Source organism: Equus caballus, chromosome 16 (genome assembly GCF_041296265.1).
Source record: "Equus caballus isolate H_3958 breed thoroughbred chromosome 16, TB-T2T, whole genome shotgun sequence".
Lineage (NCBI taxonomy): Eukaryota > Metazoa > Chordata > Mammalia > Perissodactyla > Equidae > Equus > Equus caballus.
This window is the reverse complement of record NC_091699.1, coordinates 78,878,266-78,896,298: the sequence shown is the minus strand read 5'-3', so window position 1 is coordinate 78,896,298 and position 18,033 is coordinate 78,878,266. Positions and strand designations below refer to the sequence as shown.

Genomic DNA, 18,033 nt, shown 5'->3' with positions numbered 1-18,033 from the left:
TCCTGTCTCAGCTTGGCCCAGTAAGGCTGAGGACAAAGGTGCAGTACACCTTGTTCCAGGCCTTCCTTTTCTCATCCATGACATCTGCCTGGTCCCCTCCTGGAGTAACTTGTCCTTCTTTCTATTTTCTGAAGTCCTCATGCTCACCTGATACCTTAGCTCTACTCTACCTGTCAGTTAACTTATTCTTCCTGCTGTCATAACAGGCATTCCTCATATAATGCCCTCACTTCTGCTCCCCAAAAGCCATTTAAATACCTCTTTTCCATGCCTACTTTCCCTTCTGCCCCAGACAGGCACTGATGGTCTCAGCAGCTCAGGTGCCCCCAGAGAGTTTACAAGCTCCCACGATTTACTTCTTTGGGATAAGATCTCAGAGTTTGCATTGCAGCTGAGCCACAACCACCACCGCTGTCTTAGTTCGCACTCTCCTGAGAATAGACCTTGAGACAAGAATTCGGATGCGAGTAGTTTATTTGAGAGGTGGAGGAAACCTCAATAGAAAGTGGAGAAAGTCAACACAGCATTTACTAACAAGTCAGTTACCACTGTCGGCAGCTGAAGCTTAATTTTGCTGGAAGCCTGGGAGACAATGCAGAGCAGACACAGACCCTGAGGGGTAAGAGAGCTGGGGTATTGATACACTGTCTCCTGTCAGCCACTGATTAAGAGCTGCTCCTGGGGGACACTAATTACCCAATACTTTTAACCTGTCACTTGAGCAGGTAAAGCAGGCTCTGGAAGCCTGAGAAAAACTTAAATAAATACGGTAAATAAAGCAGGTAAGATGGCTGGAAGTCAGCTGACTTGCCTGGAAGTGCTAAGGGGAAGGGAATTTGGGCTAGACACCAACAGCATCAGCTCAGACCTCCCACTAAGAAAAGAGGGGTCTTTTAACACAATGACCTACTTTCTAGCCCCCAAGAGAGTCAGTGCTTAGAAATAACCTTTGAATCGAAAGTCTCTGTAAAATTCCAAATGATCCAATAAAAATGTCCAAATGCCAGAACATCCCTCTTGTTCAATCAGGTTTTAGAAAGAAGAAAATAAACAATATGTTATTTGACCTTGTGCAAAGGTCCTTCCAGGTAGAGGAATTTGTGCTGGAAGATTGTAAGGTATATTACTTTATTACTTGTCCGAAAGTAGAGTGGAGTCTATTTCACCTGTATATAAGTGAAAATCCTCCTGCCCTGCAGTTCTGCATCCCATGTTAGGATGATTCTTAAATGTCAACAGCTTAGCTGGAGCCTTCATAACCATCACCATGTTGAGCAGACAGCTTGGGTTATTGAGTTATCATTTTTTTTAATCACTGGGTCCAAATAAAACTCAGCCAAATCTAAGCCTCCAGTCTGTGGCCAGTTCTATGTGGAAGCTATGTGGAATTAGATTTTTCTGAAATCTTTTCTTGGATTTTTTTTTTAGCCTTATTCTTCCCTCCTGCCAGCATTTATCTGATTCCAGAAAATCTTCCTGTCACCTCAGCTCCACAGGGAGCTTAGAATTCACCCTCCATCTCAGATTGATTGTGTAAAGGCTTAAAATGGTTCCTGCTGCTTAACACATAATGAATGTAATGGGCATTTGTTTGCAAACTCTCAACCCCAGTGCCTCCTTACTGGATTAAAGTTGTAATTCTCCTTTCTTCCTTTTTTAAATTTTAATTGGTGTCTAGGTCTCTCATGACTTCGCGATCAACTTTAATGAAGACAACCCAGAATGTGCAGGTAAATCACCACCTAAAAAAGCCAGTGGCTCGCAGCCCTTCTGCTTGTATCTTCCCATTTTAGTTTCTCTCCTTTCGTGCAGGTTATCAGTTATGATAACCACAGCAAAGAGTTAGGCTTTCCGGGTCCAAATTAACCATGCTCCTCCAAAGGCAGCAGAGGGCTGCAATACAGAGCAGAAAAACAAGAGCTGGAAATGGCAGAAGAGCTCACAGCAAGAACACTGATGCCAGCTCTGGATTCCTCTGGCCAAAAAGAAACAAGGGGAAGTTCACCTGATGGGCGGTGATGAGACACTCCTTTTTCTGCTTTCCCCATTTTCATCAAGTCTTCATTTTTCACAACTTCCTCTCTGTGAAGGTGTGAGGAGAGGGGAAAACATTGGAAATCACTGGACACTTTCAGCATGCTGGCAAAGGATACTTGTTTGAAGTCCCTTAGTAGTAGCTTCATAGTTTTGTGCCAGAAAAAAACCTTCTCAAAGGCTTTGGTCCGTGTTTCATTATTTCCAGCCAGAAGTTCCCCAACACAGTTCCACAAAATAATGATGATGAAAACTATGATGATAAATTTTATTTAGAAGTCTCTTTCCTGCTTTCTGAATAACAAATAGAGCCAAGTGCATTTGTTGCTATGAAGATCATGAGATATTTTTACAGTGGGCTAGGTAGAAATGTCCTTATCTCTCTTCTCTTTCTTGTCAAGGAGAAAGGGGGCTGAACGAGGGTGAAGTCAGATCCAGTGGGGTGTGTAAAGCATCCACCAGTTTATTTCACAAATTTAGCACTTGATGTCCAAGAATATGATATCAATATCATTGGGTCTGCACGTAATAACCTCTAAGACCCAATCTCCATTCAGCCATTATTCCCTCTCGTGATTCCTCACCCCAAGTTTATTGTGGTTTAGACTTCCCTCATCCTTAGCCACCCCCATTCTTGAACTGTAAAAATGATTTTCCACCAAAGTAGAATGAAATTCATACCCAGTGTTCACCTGTTTCACACTCTTAGAATTCATCTGCCTGATACTTTTGAAAGAGAAATTAAATTTGCTTATCTCGAGTAAAAACTCAAGAATGAAAAAAGATAAGGAGCTTCTGTTCAGCATCGCTTAACTTCAAAACCAGGCTGCATAATGATTTGGCATCTGTCTTTAGAATGACAGGTTTTGGGGCAGGAAAAGAGGATGCAGCATTTTCAATGGGGTTGGAAGCATGCGTATAAGGGCAGAACAGAACTTGCTCATCCAAGATACCCAGAGCCGGTTTGCTGTCTACGGTGGGTGTGGAGAACAATCTCAGGAGGGGCTTGTGTGGATCCTTCTGGCCAAAAACAGGACCAGTGTGCTGTTTCAGGATAGAGAGAGATATGAGGATGAGCTGAAACAAGGGAAGGCAAGAGGTAACATAGGCACAGACACCAAGAGGAGCCATTTGAACAAAAACCATTAGTAATGGGACTGTTACTGTGGGATCATGATTATAACATTAGAAGTCCAGTCAAGACTCATAAAATGCTGGAAGAAGCTACACAAGCAGGGCTGCCTCTTGAAGGAGAATCCAACCGCTGCCTTTTCCAAGAGAGTCCCACCCTGTGCTATTTCTTTGGCTCACCATGGCCTCAGGATGGATTCCCCCCTTTAAATGAAGGGGTGATCATGATGATGAACATCATTCATCTCTACTACAATCCCCAGCAATGATTGTATCAGCCATTTTGCTCGTTCATCACGCACATGGTGGCTGCTTGGTGAGCTTGGTGAGCTCACCATGTGCCCGACCTCCCTCAAGCTCTTTAAGGGAGTAAGTCATGATTACTGCCCACAAGGACTGTAACATCTGGCGAGATGGTCATGAGTACGCATAACTCTTCTAGGTGGCCTAGGGTGGTATATACTAGAGTCAACAAGGTGGTGTGAAAACTAGAGAAGCATGAAAGCTGACTTGCCTGGTAGCTGAGAGCACTGCCTCTGGAGCCAGACAAACCTGGGTTTGAATCCTGAGTCTAGAGCTCACTTGCTTTGTGAACTGGGACAGATCATTGAGCCTCGCTAAGCCTCAGTTTCTTCACCTATAAAATGGGTATAACATCTATTTTATTATGCTATGAGGATCTAATGAAATCTTACATGTAAAGCGGGATGATAGGGAAAAGTTTGTGTAAATGGTCACTTTTGATTTGAGCCCTAAAGATAATGATTTCAGCAAGGGTGTAGACAGCAAGACCAATGCTATGGTATTTTCTTTTTTATCTTAAGAACATAAATGTGATGTTGATAAGGACTATTTGGGGGAATTTAATGCTTTATTTGTGTGTGTGTTTGATTACAAGTATGTTCGAGGGGACTATTGAACTATGGATCTTTGCCAATTTCACCTCAGGAATTCAAGGAGTTGTGGAAGCCTATCAGAGCTGCCTTCCGAAGCTGCAACTCTATGGTCCCACCAACATCGCCCCCATCATTCAGAAGGTCGCCAAGTCAGCATCAGAGGAGACTAACACCAAGGAGGCATCGGTAAGGAGTGGAGGAGTCCTCCTGCTGTGGGAGTTAACCTCCCCCTTCCTCACCTAGATATTGGCCATAGCACCCGTCCCTCTCTGACAATAAATTCAAGCATGTCTACAGGTGTGAGTGGGACGGGTGACTTAACTCTCCCTTATCCTCAGTCTCCTCATCTGAAAAATGGAGATAGTCATCCCCGTCTCTGCTGGGTTATTATGAGGCTTAGAGATGAGCCATCTCAAATGTCTACAACATTACCTGAACACAGGAGATGCTCAGCAATGGAAGCTACTGTGTTCACTCAAGCATAGGTCATACCCACCTTATGTTCCTGGCAAGAAAAAAATTGCCCAAAAACTATCTTGCTTTCCAATGTACCCATAGTACAGATGGAAGTGAAGCAAAAGCAGTAAAATAATGGCTGATTCTACCCTCTGGTGGTCAAGTGCAGCAACACAAAGCATCACAGCAAAAATTCGTTTCACATTCCGTGTGGGTTTTCTCAAGAAAATGCAAACTTAAGCTACAAGCCCAAACAAAGTTTGACTCTTTAATGTTTTCCCCTAATGTTTTAGAGTTAAATACATTACCATAACATCTTTTCTATGTATCATTCTTAATGATATTAATATATTTCTTTTTAGCTGTATGACTTTTTTTCAGATTTAGTAGAATATTACTGAGGTCTGAACTTTTCTCTATAGTTTTATCCTGGATTTCAAGATACTACATTTGCATAAGGAAAATAATATACAACTCCCTCATCTTCTTCCATCGACTCATCTAAACTGCTTGTGCTGTACCCATGTTCTCAGCCTCACCTCAAGTCAGGATGGATGGAGAACCATTCTCCTATCTAATGTCAGCTCCTTCTCTTGTGTGCTGCAGCACACCCCCTCCCAAGTAGCCAAGGACATTGACCTGAGAGTTATACTCCCTCTCTCTTCTTATCATCTATTTTTTCTTTATCTACTGAAGACTCATTCCCATTAACAAAGAAAACATGCTATAATATCTCCCGTTTAAGTTAAAATCCCTTGACACCACTGTACCCTTAGATATTGTCCCTTACTTTACTTCCCTTTAGAGCAAAATTCATTGAAAGAGTTGCCTGTCCTCACTGTCTCCATCTCTCCTTCCGTGGGTTCCTCCACCCGTACCAGGCAGACTTTCCTCCCCAGCATTCCTCGGAAACTACACTGGTCAATGTCAGCAGTAGCTCCATCTTGCCAAATGCACAGAGGCCTTGGAGCAAATTTCAATCCTCACAGATGCAAGATTTGGGGATAAGGGTTGGATAGGATCAATATTTGTTTACTTTTAATTTTTTTTTAATTATCAGAACTTAAAGTCTTCAAATGATACCTTGCTCAGAAACCCAACATACAAAATGGATTTTAAGAAAACAGACTGTCCTTGCTAATCTGGGCTAAGGGGTGGGTTCAAAACTTCTCTGTTCTTCTTTACCCCCTTTATCCCCAAGAGCATCCAAGGCATCCCCAGGGCTCCCCGGAGCCCAGTTTGAAAACTGAATCATCTCAGCCCCTCTGGGGCACCAGGACCTACAAGAGTAAAAAGAGAACAGGACTGACATGGGTCTGGATTCAGGACTGATAGAAGCCAGCATATAGCACTCCTCAAGGGACACGCGGGTCTGCTCTGAAAGGGCAGGTCAGGAAATGGTGCAGGAAGCATCCAGTCCATATATTCCCAAATGAGTGACCCCTACAGGCCAGGAACACTGATTCTTTTCCCTAGACCTTTCTCTTGTTCTGTGAACGATGTGTGATCCAGGGCCCCTTGTTATCACTGATTGCTAAGGGTCCTAAACTTGAACCTCTTAGGCAAGTTGTGCCTGGGAGCCTGTGGCTATAGGATTTTCTCCTCAATTTTGTGGAGCTCTTCTAGAAAGAAAAAAATGTCCCCTCCTGATCTAAATAGGACCTCAACTATGTTCAAAGACTATAAGATTTCATTTATGAGCTTTTTCCTAGCCTGACTTTGGAAGCAACTCTTACTGCTAGCTTTATAGGAAATTTCCGTCAGGATTTTGATCTGGCAGTCTTCAGCCCATTACCTCTAGCTAGATTAAACCTGGAAGGATCAGCTTTTAGAATCTTGACAATCTCTTCAGACCAGGGGTTCTTGAGCTTTTTCATTTCATGGACTCCAGTAGCAGCTGGTGAAGCCCATGTACTCCTCAGAAATGTTTTTAAATGCACAAAATAAAATATGTATCATAAAATAAACCAATTTTATTGAAATGCAGTTAGCAAAATATTTTTCAAATGTCGCATAGAAGCATCATAAATATAGTAATAAAATGTTTCTTTATTAACATTAAATTATGAGCACCAGTAGCTATTCTAATAATTCTGTAATTTCCAGGTAGTGTTGAGTCTAAATGATAGATTGAGATATTTGCAGCCACTGTAATATAACAGGAAAATATCTGTGATTTCTATTGGTGACTAAGTCACAGTACAGTTAAAACTAATCTGATTTGTTGATTATATCTATAATGGAAAAAAGTGATAAATTGCAGTTAGAGGTTAGTGAAAATAAAATGCAATTTACCCCAAGTTCACAGACTGCCTGAAATCTTTCAACGGTCCATAAACCTGAGTTAAGAACCCTGCTCTATATCAAAAGTCAATAAACTACATCCTGCAGCCCATTTTTCAATGGCATGCAAGTTAAGAATAGTTTTTATATTTTTAAATGGTAGGAAAAAAATCAAAGAAGAATAATTTCATGGCGCATGAAAATCATATGACGTTCAAACTTTAACGTCCATCAACAAAGTTTTATTGGAACATAGCCATGCCCATTAGTATTAAGTACATATTGTCTATGGCTGTTTTTACAGTACATCAGCAGACTTAGGTCATTGCAACAGAGGCCATTATGAAAAGCCTAAAATGTTTGTTACTGTCCCTTTACAGAAAATATTTTCCCTAGATCATTACAACTTGATATGGCAGTGTGACTTTTAGGTGTTTTTGTTCCTGGGGTCATTGAGCAGATTGGGAGATCTAGCCCCTGGAGCATAAAGACCAGATCAGACAGCAGTTAGGGGAGGCTGGAGAATGGAGGAAGAGGACACGGAAGTGTGCTTCACTCTAGGGCCCATCTGTTTATGACTCAGAAGCAGTCTGCTTCCAGATGTGGCATCTGCCCTGGCCTTCCAAGGAGCATCCTGAGAAGGGTGATTTATCATTCTGGTGTATTCTATACCTTTCCCCTGTGTCCTCAAACCACCAAGGTTGCCTCCTTCTGTTCCTTCTCTCTACACCTCCCTACATCTTCCATCACTTCATCCTACTGAAACCTTCTTCCAAACTCCCAGGCCGACTTCTTTGTGAACGTTTAAGACTCAAAAAGCAAAGACAAGGATGAAAATTTTCAGCTGGAATGAATTTGCAGATTGGGTGATCAGTTAGAACTAGAGTTGGGTGGTTAGTTAATGGACATGGATCAGAACAGGTCTTTACATTAAGCTGTGTGGAAGCATTCAGAACTTGTGGCGGTCTTCCTCACAGTGTGAATTTCACTTCTCTCCAGTTGTTTTTTTGACTGAGTTGTTTTGTTTAAAAACTTTCTTCAGACTTACAGAGAAAAGTGGAACTCTTTAGCACTGCCAGCCTATATGTAACCTTTTAAGTGTGATTCTCAAAGCCAGAGGTTTTCAAAATGTGGCTCTTCTATCTAGGCTTTCTCTTCTGGAATATGGCTACTTGGAATGGTTTAATTGTCCTATGTTTGCTCCCTGTAGATGCTGTGCCCATAGCAGAGATTATATCAGAGATTCTTTTGAGTTTGGCATGAGTGGCATCTCAGTGACCTGCTTCCCTCCCCTGTCCACCGGTAGAGGCTGTCACGATGCCGCTCACCACTAATAGCAGTGATGACCTCCGAGGGGCCTTCCTTCTTCACACCCCAAAGCATTTCTCAAGCCCTCTCTGTGCTGATGAGTGCAGAGCCTTTTCTCCAATCTCCGTCTCACATGAGCCACCTTCCAGCCTCTCCAGGTGGAGAGGGACCAGCAAGGCTGCAGGCTGGGAGCCAAGACTTAGAGCAGGAAGCCACGGGAGCTCAGCAGCCTTCTGCCCAGGTGCTTGGAGAAGGGCGGCCACCTCAGAGCACACCCAAACTGGGCCTTGGCACATGGCCTTCAGAGGGAGAGACGGCAGCCCTCACCCTCTCCCAGCAGGGCTTTAGGCTAGTGCCGTTGACTAAAAATATAATGTGAGTTGTATATGTGATTTAATGTTCTCTAGTAGCTGCATTAAAGTGAGCTAGAAGAAACAGGGAAATTAATTTTAATAATATATTTTATTTAACCCAATATTACCAAAATATCCTCATCTTAACATGTACTCCATATAAAAAATTAATAATAAAATATTTTACCATTTTTTGGTACTAAATCTTCAAAATCAGGTGTGTATTTTACACTTAAAGCACCTTAATTTGGAAGCTAACTTATCATCACAAATTCTTGGTCTTTATTTGGATTTTATAAATTGATAGTTGAGAAAGAAGATTCATGTACTTGTGTTGTTCCAAAAGATTTGTTCCCAAAACCTTAAAAAGATTTCCAGTAACTGAATTGGGTATCTGTTTTTAAAGTTAAATTCATTAAAGTGAAATAAAGTAAAAAATTCACTTCCTCCCTTGCTCTGGCCACAATTCAAGGGCTCAGTAGGCACATGGAGCCATTGTGGTGAGCAGTACATCTTTAGACTCTTCAAAATCCCCAGGCTGAAGAGGACCATATAAGTGAGCTGGTCCCACTTCATTTGAGATATGAAGAGGCTGAGACCCAGAGGAGCTGAGGGATTTCCCCAGGATCTCAGAGAATGAGGCTGTGAAGCCAGCCCTCCTGACTCCTCTCTTCTGCTCTTTCTACCACACTGTGCTTTGTAATTGTCACTAAGGTGATTATAAGAATTAACCTACAATTACTACATTGACCTACATTACTGTGCCTGCCTTTAAGCTCCATTCATTGTAACATGAAGTCTTTATGGCTGTCTGCACAGGCACTCAAAAAAAGTCGGTCACTGTTGTTGTGGTCAGTATGCATGGAAGCCACCCCAGGTGCTTAACTGGTATTGTCCTTGTCTCCCCCATCTCTCCGTCCCCATTGTCGCCTGACATCTGATTGACCGATCGCAGCAATACTTCATCCTGCTGATCCTGACGGACGGTGTCATCACAGACATGGCTGACACCCGGGAGGCTATTGTCCACGCCTCCCATCTCCCCATGTCGGTCATCATCGTGGGAGTGGGCAATGCTGACTTCAGTGACATGCAGATGCTGGATGGTGATGATGGGATTCTGAGGTCACCCAAGGGAGAGCCTGTCCTTCGAGACATCGTCCAGTTCGTACCCTTCAGGAACTTCAAACATGTACGCATATCTCGGGGGCTTCCCGGGGGGAGAGCAGAACCAAAGCAAGCTCACTCCCACATTTTTCCACCAGTGTTTGTAGTGAAACAATGCCACCTATCCCTCCCTACGCCAGGCCATCTCCCACACGAGGATATGTAGAACTTGACTCTTTGAAGAAAGAAGTGTAACGAGCTATAGTTAAGGAGTCATGCTAACTACAGTAGCCAGCATTTCACTGGGGCTTGCCCTCACCCAAATAGTTTAGGATCTCTAGTGCCCCCAGGGCTGCCATGTACAGTTGGGTAGGTTGTTCCCTGCCCAAGGGTGTACGGCTGAACATGCAAGGTGAAGCCAAAATTCTGCCTGGGTTCTGCTTGTCAAGCCATGACCCCTGGCAGAGGCCTGTGTTTGCTTTGGCAAACCTAAATCCTCTATAATATATAGTAAGCAGCATTAAAGTTTTTTTTTTTTGAGGAAGATTAGCCCTGAGCTAACATCTGTTGCCAAACCTCCTCTTTTTGCTGAGGAAGACTAGCCCTGAGCTCACATCCATGCCCATCTTCCTCTGCTTTATACATGGGACGCCTACCACAGCATGGCTTGCCAAGCAGCGCCATATCCACACCCAGGATCCAAACAGGCAGACCCCGGGCCGCCAAAACAGAATGTGCACACTTAACCGCTGCGCCACTGGGCCAGCCCCAGCATCAAAGATTTATTTAACTCAGCAAGATGACAAAGCTAGTTCAAAGAAGGATAAAAACAATTGATTATGGTCAGTGGGGGACAGTGCTGGAATAAGTTTGCTAAGGCAGATTCAAAACTGGTTAATGACCAAAAGGTTTGAAAAAAAAGTCTTTGGATTACCTTCTCTACTGGACAGAAGTCTCATCAGTTTTCTACATCTAGATTTACAGTCTTGGGCTCTAATCAGTAATAAATAGGAAGTCCAGCAGCGTTCCATTCCCCCGATGACCCTAGAGCAGGCCCATCAGAAAACGCTCTAGTGTGACATCGAGAAAGTGCTCAATAACAATTTCCTCATTTCCAAATTGTGGATAATTATTAACTCCCCAGAAGGGGCATCTTTAAAATTTCCACAAAACCCTGCACCTGTGGGGCTGCAACTGTCCAGAGAGACACCTTTTCTGATTCCTACAAAGGCGCCCTCTGGGCTGGTGGTGGCCCTGAAGAACCCTCGGAGCCTCCCCCAGCTGTGTCTGGGGGGTCCCTGGGGGGACCAGGGGTTGTCTCAGACAGTCCTCTGTGCTCTTCTGTTCTGTGCCCCTTGTGGAAGCCACCTGTGAGGCCTGGCCCTCCACACTGCCAGTGGTGCCAGCAATACTGCTCCCAGCGGCTGGTATCTACACTTGAGCTGCCCCAGCAGGAGGGGATCTCCAGAATCTTCCGTGCCCTGAAGCTACCCTGCAGTCCCCTTGGAAATGACGAGAATCCCCTCCAGTCTGTGCTGCAGAGACCCCTCTGTCACCGGGACCATTAATACGGTGAAGTCTGTGCCCCCACCTTTCCAGGATCCCTTGGAAACATCTTCTCTAGCTTCCACTGCAGCCACTCTGTCCTCGGGGCTGCAGGTAGTTATTTAGGGTCAGGGAGAGGAAGGGCCAGGCACTATGCCATCCACTCTGAGCTCTCCCTCCTGATGCTGTTTTGGGAAAGCCTTTCTCCAGCCAAAAACCCTCATTCAAATGAATCCCTGACACTCTTGTAGCCAGTTATCAGATACATCCAGGCACATCTGAATCTCAACTGGGGCTCACACCAGAAGCCCGGCTACACTGGGTAAGATAAGTAAAGAGGGTGGAAGGATGGATGGATCGTTGTTTGCTACAGACAAGTCCCAGTGCCAGCGGCAGAGCCTTGGGCATATGCTTTCCATAAATTGCTGTTGGTTCTGCCACCTTCCTGGGACGTTCTTTAAAGTGAGCATTCAGATAAATCATGAGCCCAGCAGCCTCCACTGACCTCTGGATCTCATGACCTGCCGGGACTGCCCAGGGAGGTCACTGCACACTCCAGGGCTCCTCGAACAACGAGATATTGCTCATAACTGTACTGCCACACGATTATGATTCTCCTTTTAAGGAGGGCTGCAGTGTAATTAGAACCCTTAAAGAAGCCTAAAATCGATCCCTGGCTACAGAGCAGAGTGCAGAAGGAGATTCCAAGTAACAGCAACAACGCCCAAGCCCCCACAACAACGGGCCATGAGCGTGGGTGAGGGGCAACTGTGCCACAGTAGCCCACCTTCAACTTGCGCAAGGAAGAGGTGTCCAGGTGAAACCACTCAGTAAATGAAAGAAGCTCACTAAGCCCTCATGTTGTCTGCACGTGGACAGCAAGCAGTGGAGTCAAAAGGAAGTAAACCCCTCTCCGAGCAGGGATGTGCCAGGGCAGGCCAAATTCACTGCACCTGTGTTCAGCAATAAAGCTACTGATGTGCATGATGCTCAAGGTAGGAAGAAGGGTGTTTTTCCAGATGTTGAAGTCCTGCCCCGTTTTGTCAGGCAGACAGAAGTAGCCACATCACCGACCACCACCCATAACTTTGCCCGAGTGAAGAGGGTCAAACAGCTGACTCCCTAGGACACCCAGGCACTTCCCCAAACCACCCTCTCCCTGCGCCCCTCCACACAGACACACACACACACACACACACACACACACACACGCGCACACCCATCTGTGTGCTGAACCAATGCCACTGAGCCATACAAGGATCTAACCTCTACCCCAGCCTCCTCCTCTTCAAACACTCATGAGTGCCTGCTGTGTGCAAGCCATGCGCTGGCACTGGGACCACAGTGAGATGATAGTGCCGTGGGTCATTTGCTGGAGAATTGCATGGTTGGGACATAGAAAAATCCCATGTAAGCAACCCATGGGTAGCTGAAAAGGGCTAAAATATTGCTACAGGACTTCAGGGCCGAGAGAAGTAGCCATGAGGGAGACTCTACAGCTTGAGCTGGGTGTACGAGGCCCGAGCCTCAGGGAGCAGGGTGTTGAGGGGGCATTGACAACAAGGGAGATGCCCTGAGCAGGGCAAGGAAGGGGGTCACCCTCACTGTCTCTGCCACAGCGTCTCCAGCTGTGCCGTGGATGACTAAAGCGGAACGCCACAAGCATCTCACCCACCTTATCTTCACGGATTTCAAATTAGATTTTGAAAACCATTTCATTATCCAGACTAATCTACTCTGAATTCAATAAGCCATAAATAAAACGGAAGGTGAGGAGCTGATATCCTTTCATATAAGCCAGTAACCCATGAGTTGCCTCTCTTTTTCTGCTCTGTGTGATAACTCAGAGCTTCGAAGTGGACGGCGCACAGGCTTTGAGTTCTGTGGCTCTGGGCAAGTTATTTAACCTCTCTGTGCCACAGACTTCCATCTGTAAAATGAGGCAAGTGACATACACATTGGAAGATTAAAGGTGGTGTCTATATAAAGCTTAGAACAGCGCCAGGTCCGTGTAGGTGGTTAATAAATACAGCTGTTATAACCAGCTGCTTTCATATTTTTGGCCTTTTCCCAAGCAACTCATGCCCCCCAAGCCCCATTTGCTCACCAGAGCCACCAGCACAGTTATGCCAAGGGGTGGGGGGATCGCTTAGGAGCTGTGCTGTCCAATACAGTGGCAAATAATCACATGTGGCTATTTAAATTTAACCTCATTAAAATTAAATCAAATTAAAAACTCAGTTTTTCAGTCACACTAGCCACATTTCAAGGGTTCAATAGTTGCACGTGTCTAGTGACTACCATTATTGGGCAGTGCAGATATGGAATATTTCCATCGTCTCAGCAAGTTCTACTCGACGGCACTGTTTAGGAAAATTTTTGTCTTCAATAACAGCAAATCCATCTTACAGTGGATTACATGAGTAATGGTTCTTAACCCTTGGTTAAGAACTACTGGTTCTTAACCAAGAACTACCAAGTTCTTAACCAAGACTTTGCTCCCCAAGAAGACATTTAGCAATGTCTGGAGACATTTTTGATGGTGACCGTTGTGGAATATTATTCACATCTAGCGGGTAGAGGCCAGGGATGCTGGTAAACATCCTACAATACACAGGACAGTTCCCCACACAAAGAATTATGCGGCCCAGAACAGCAATAGTCCCAAAGTTGAGAAACTCTGGATTAGGTAAGTACAAATATGTTTTTCTCATGTAGCTAGAAGTTAGGGACTGGTGGCTGCTGACATTTGTTTTTTCAGTGATTCAATAGTGTCAAGGCCAGCACCTGGTGATTTCCTTTGCTAATCCCTCATAATGATAAAATGGTTGCTGTGGATCCAGGAATTACATTCTAGTTCCAGGAAAAAAGAAAGAGAAAAGGGAAACAGAATGAACCATATCTGTCCCCTTTAACCAAGAAAGAAAATCTTTCCAAGAAACATCTCCCAGGAAATTTCCAGTTGTGTCTCAAAGGATGAAATTGGGTCACATGGCTGTCCTTAGATGCAAGGGAGGCTGAGAAATCAAGTATTTGGTTTTCTAACTTTTATATGAGAGAGAGATGGCCAGAGAGAAAAGAATGGGAATGACATTTGTATCTACCCCAGTGTACACGTGCACCATGATCTAACAGAGAACCCCGAGCAGCTATTTATAAAATAAAAGATCATTCGTGGATGCCAAATGTCCAACATGCTATGACATCTTCAAAGTGTGGGGAATCACTTTAGAAAAACTCCTCACAGTGTTTTCAAGATACGTGTCCCTTATTTTGAGCCTCCTAAAAACTCTACAAGATAGGATGAATTCTTATTCTTTCCTATTTTGTCTCTGAGAACCCCAGGGCTTAGCAAAGTTGAATAGCTGAGTGACAAGCAGCATAGGAAGGAAAGAGCTAGAAGCTAGGTCATCTCGCATTTAGTTCAGCCCTTTTTCCTTCGGGATCTTTCCTGAAGAATCCCAAACACTTCAAGTTTCCAATCTCTTCAGTAATTGCTAATAATGAGGCTCAGGCAATTTTACTTGCCCAGAGCTTGGGCAGTTAGTACTGAATGCCAGAAATCAAACCCAGCTCTGCCTGACTCCAGGGGCCATGCGTATCTGCTTCCACCTTCCTCTGCCCCAAATCCATAATGCTGATAGAATAAAGGCTATATTATTAGCGTGGTATTCAAGACCCTCCTTCACCTGGCCTCAAGCTCATTTTCCAACTGAATGCTCCACCAATTCTGCATGCTCAACACACCTACACACACTCTTCCTTCAGCCCCATCAGATGGCTCACTGACCCTCGAATGATCAAATGCCAATATCCTCCTTCTCTACATTTTAAAACATGCCCAACTGAAATGCCACCTCCTCGTGGAAGCATGCTGTGATACCCTCCTAGATGATTTCGTCTTTTGTTCTCTGTGCTCTGCCCACAGAGTGTTTGTGACTGTCTACAGCAGTGCTTCTCAAATTTTAATATGCATAGAAATCAGCAGGGCATCAAGTTAAAATGCACATTCTGATGGAGTAGCTCTGGGATGGGTTGAGCAGTCTACATTTCTAATAGGCTCGCGCGGGATGGGATGCTGCTGGTCTGTAGCATGTATCGTGTTCTGCCTCATAGTGGGGTAAATTTCGGTCACACCAGGCTCCCCTCACATGATTGCAACTTCCATAATGACAAGAACCATACACTCCAGAAACCCTAGCAGAGTGCCTGGAATATAATTCACATAGTGTCTGGAATCGAATGCAAGTCAGAAACAAAGCTGCACGAGAATTCATTCTGCTATCCAACTTTTCCCCCATCTTGACATGTGAATCCTTTCGTATTTCGAGACAGGCATGAAAAAATAGAATTACGAAATTAAAGTTTCATCTTCCAACAATCTGACAACTCCTGCTTGGAGTAGACCAATACTGAATACACGAATGAATGAATGGATGAGAGAAGCTAGCTGCTCAGAACGGGACCCAAGTCCTTTAGGCTGATTCTGTATCAGATTCCTCTGGCCGGTTGCCAAAGTCATGGTGCTTTCTTTTTCCCTACAGGCATCTCCAGCAGCCCTGGCAAAGAGCGTGTTGGCTGAAGTCCCAAACCAAGTGGTGGACTATTATAATGGCAAGGGGATTAAGCCAAAATGTTCCTCAGAAATGTATGAGTCTTCCAGGACACTAGCACCATGAACTCCACACACTTTTACAGAGTTCTGAAATACTATTCCTGCTAATATTTAATACTTCTACTACTCCTGTACTTAAAAAAACACACACATACACATCCAAAAATAGCACGTTTTCGTGATTTTTAACCAACTGACAATTTTTTTTGCATGTGTAGCCCCGAGGCCTGGATCTGTTAAGCCCTTGTATTGGTAAAGACTTTTTACAAAGAAACACAAATACCGATAACTTATTCTTTACATTACAGCATGTCGCCTTGAAATAAAATGGTATCTGTATCCGTTTTTTATACAGGTTTGTTGAAATTTTGCTAAATTTCTTATTATCTTTACACTGTAAAGCATTTTGAAACATTTATTGAACGTTGATAGCCAAAACACATTTGGTTTTATCCGCTACAGGATGAGAGAATTTTCAAAATGGCAGATGCATGGACTGTATTTTGCATGTTTAAAATAAAAAAAAAAACAAAAAAAAAACCCGCACTGTTTTTGCAGTTGTTATCTATAACTCCTCTCTGCTGAGAATGGTCCCTGTGCTACAGAACAGGTTTATCCACCTAGAGGTAGTCTCCTCGTGGGTCTGGGACACTGAGCCCAGCACCTCTCAGATTTTACTGGGCACGAACTACCTGAGGGTCTTGTCCAAATTCAGGCTGTGATGCAGTAGGTCTGCATGGGCCTGAGATTCTGCAGCTCTATCAACGTTCTAGGTGGTGCCCATGCAGTCCTCAGACCACACTAAGAATCCTGAGCTTCTAGTCTCCAGGGTATGATTGCAGAGACCATCCGAAGCAGGGCCGCACCTAGTCTGCTTGAGAGTGGCACCTCGTCCCTGCCACAGCACGCAGCTCCTGCCTGTCTCAGAGGTGGGAGTAGAAAGTAATGAGACTGATTCCAGAAGCTGCACACCTCCAGTCGGTCTCACTGCTTTATAGTCACACCTCCTCCTGAAACAGACTAAGGAGAGCTCCTCCAGGCCGGACCCTGCCCTTTAAAAGGAGGTGTCACATACCACATACCACGGGAAGGGTTCCATGTTGATGGCAGTCCCTAGGAATGACCTCAAAGAGTCATTCGGTGGAACCACAACAGGGGAAACTTGTCCATGGCAAATGACCATGCAGCATGGCTCCCCAGAAAGGTGGCCCACCAAGTTGACCTTTAGGCTTAATGTGGGGCTTCTTTCTGCCTTTTTTACCCTTCTCGAGAGCAAACTCTGCCAGCAGAAATGCCTGGAATCATTGTTTTGGGTGGAGGTGTTTTGTTTCGACATAAACTAGCCAGTCTTGAACCAAAGAATAAATGTTTCACCGTATAATCTTCTCGCAGAGAAATGGACAAGTATTTTGCAGGCTTAAAAGGCGCATAGTAGAACTCATTTGTGGTCAGAAAGACGGGGAAGTAAATCATAAGGCAAAATAAAACCATTCGTTGTTTGTTTCTTGAGGGGGGGAAGTATTAACAAGCAACTCAAATGCCTTGTACAATTTCCAGTGTTATGATTATAGATCCTAACCTTGCAAATACATGTCAGCCAAATGCACAACATTTTGGGAATGATGGTAAAAATGTATGACAAAAAAAATCATAAATATTTAAACTGTATTGTTTTATGAATAAATTGGGTACTTACAGAATTTTTTCTGAGAGTTATAGTCTTGTTTCTCTTTTCAAGGCAATTTCCCAACAGTGATTGATTTCATGTAGGTGACATGGCCTCAGATTAGGAATAGGTCTTTCACCGTCCCATAGAAACATATGGATCATTGTTTTTAACAAGCAGGGAATTAAAATATTAATGCCCAATCCTGCAAAAATATCTAGTTGTTATTTCTAACCCCAAACCAGGACCTGTATTTCCATGTCCATGTGCCTGGAACATAGAAGCACTCAGTGGAGGTTTAATGAACAAATACATGACTAATCAAATGAACGAATGCATGCAGGCATGAATGAGTGGATGGACTCGTTAATGCGCCTCACCATCAATCTCAAGTTGTAGATCTAACAGGTAGGGTAAGTGACTGGGGCTGTCATTCTCAAATATCTCTTGGGATCTGCTACCGTCATGCCAGGATCCCCGGGATCTGTGAGATGGGGCAGTGAGGACAGAGTCCAATTCACCTGGCAGAACCTTAAGGCAGTTTACTTCCCTCTTCGTAGCCAGACTCAAGACCAGCTCAAAAGAATAATAAAAATAACAGCTAACAATTATTGAGGGCTTACTGTGTGCCAGCCCCTG

General features: G+C 44.1%; 1 protein-coding gene across 14 annotated transcripts in view; it reads left to right on the top strand.

The window, feature by feature from the left end:
* The window catches only part of CPNE4 (copine 4), a 691,914-nt gene extending 674,486 nt beyond the window's left edge, over nt 1-17,428 (top strand). For all 14 annotated transcript variants that reach the window (XM_070239070.1, XM_070239074.1, XM_070239081.1 and 11 more), the window contains 4 exons: nt 1,679-1,730; nt 4,114-4,247; nt 9,417-9,653; nt 15,658-17,428. In XM_070239070.1, the coding sequence (XP_070095171.1) occupies nt 1,679-1,730; nt 4,114-4,247; nt 9,417-9,653; nt 15,658-15,792 (558 nt within the window). In that variant the 3' untranslated portion in view covers nt 15,793-17,428. The remainder of the gene's footprint in view (nt 1-1,678; nt 1,731-4,113; nt 4,248-9,416; nt 9,654-15,657) is intronic.
* Nucleotides 17,429-18,033: the final 605 nt, after the last annotated feature.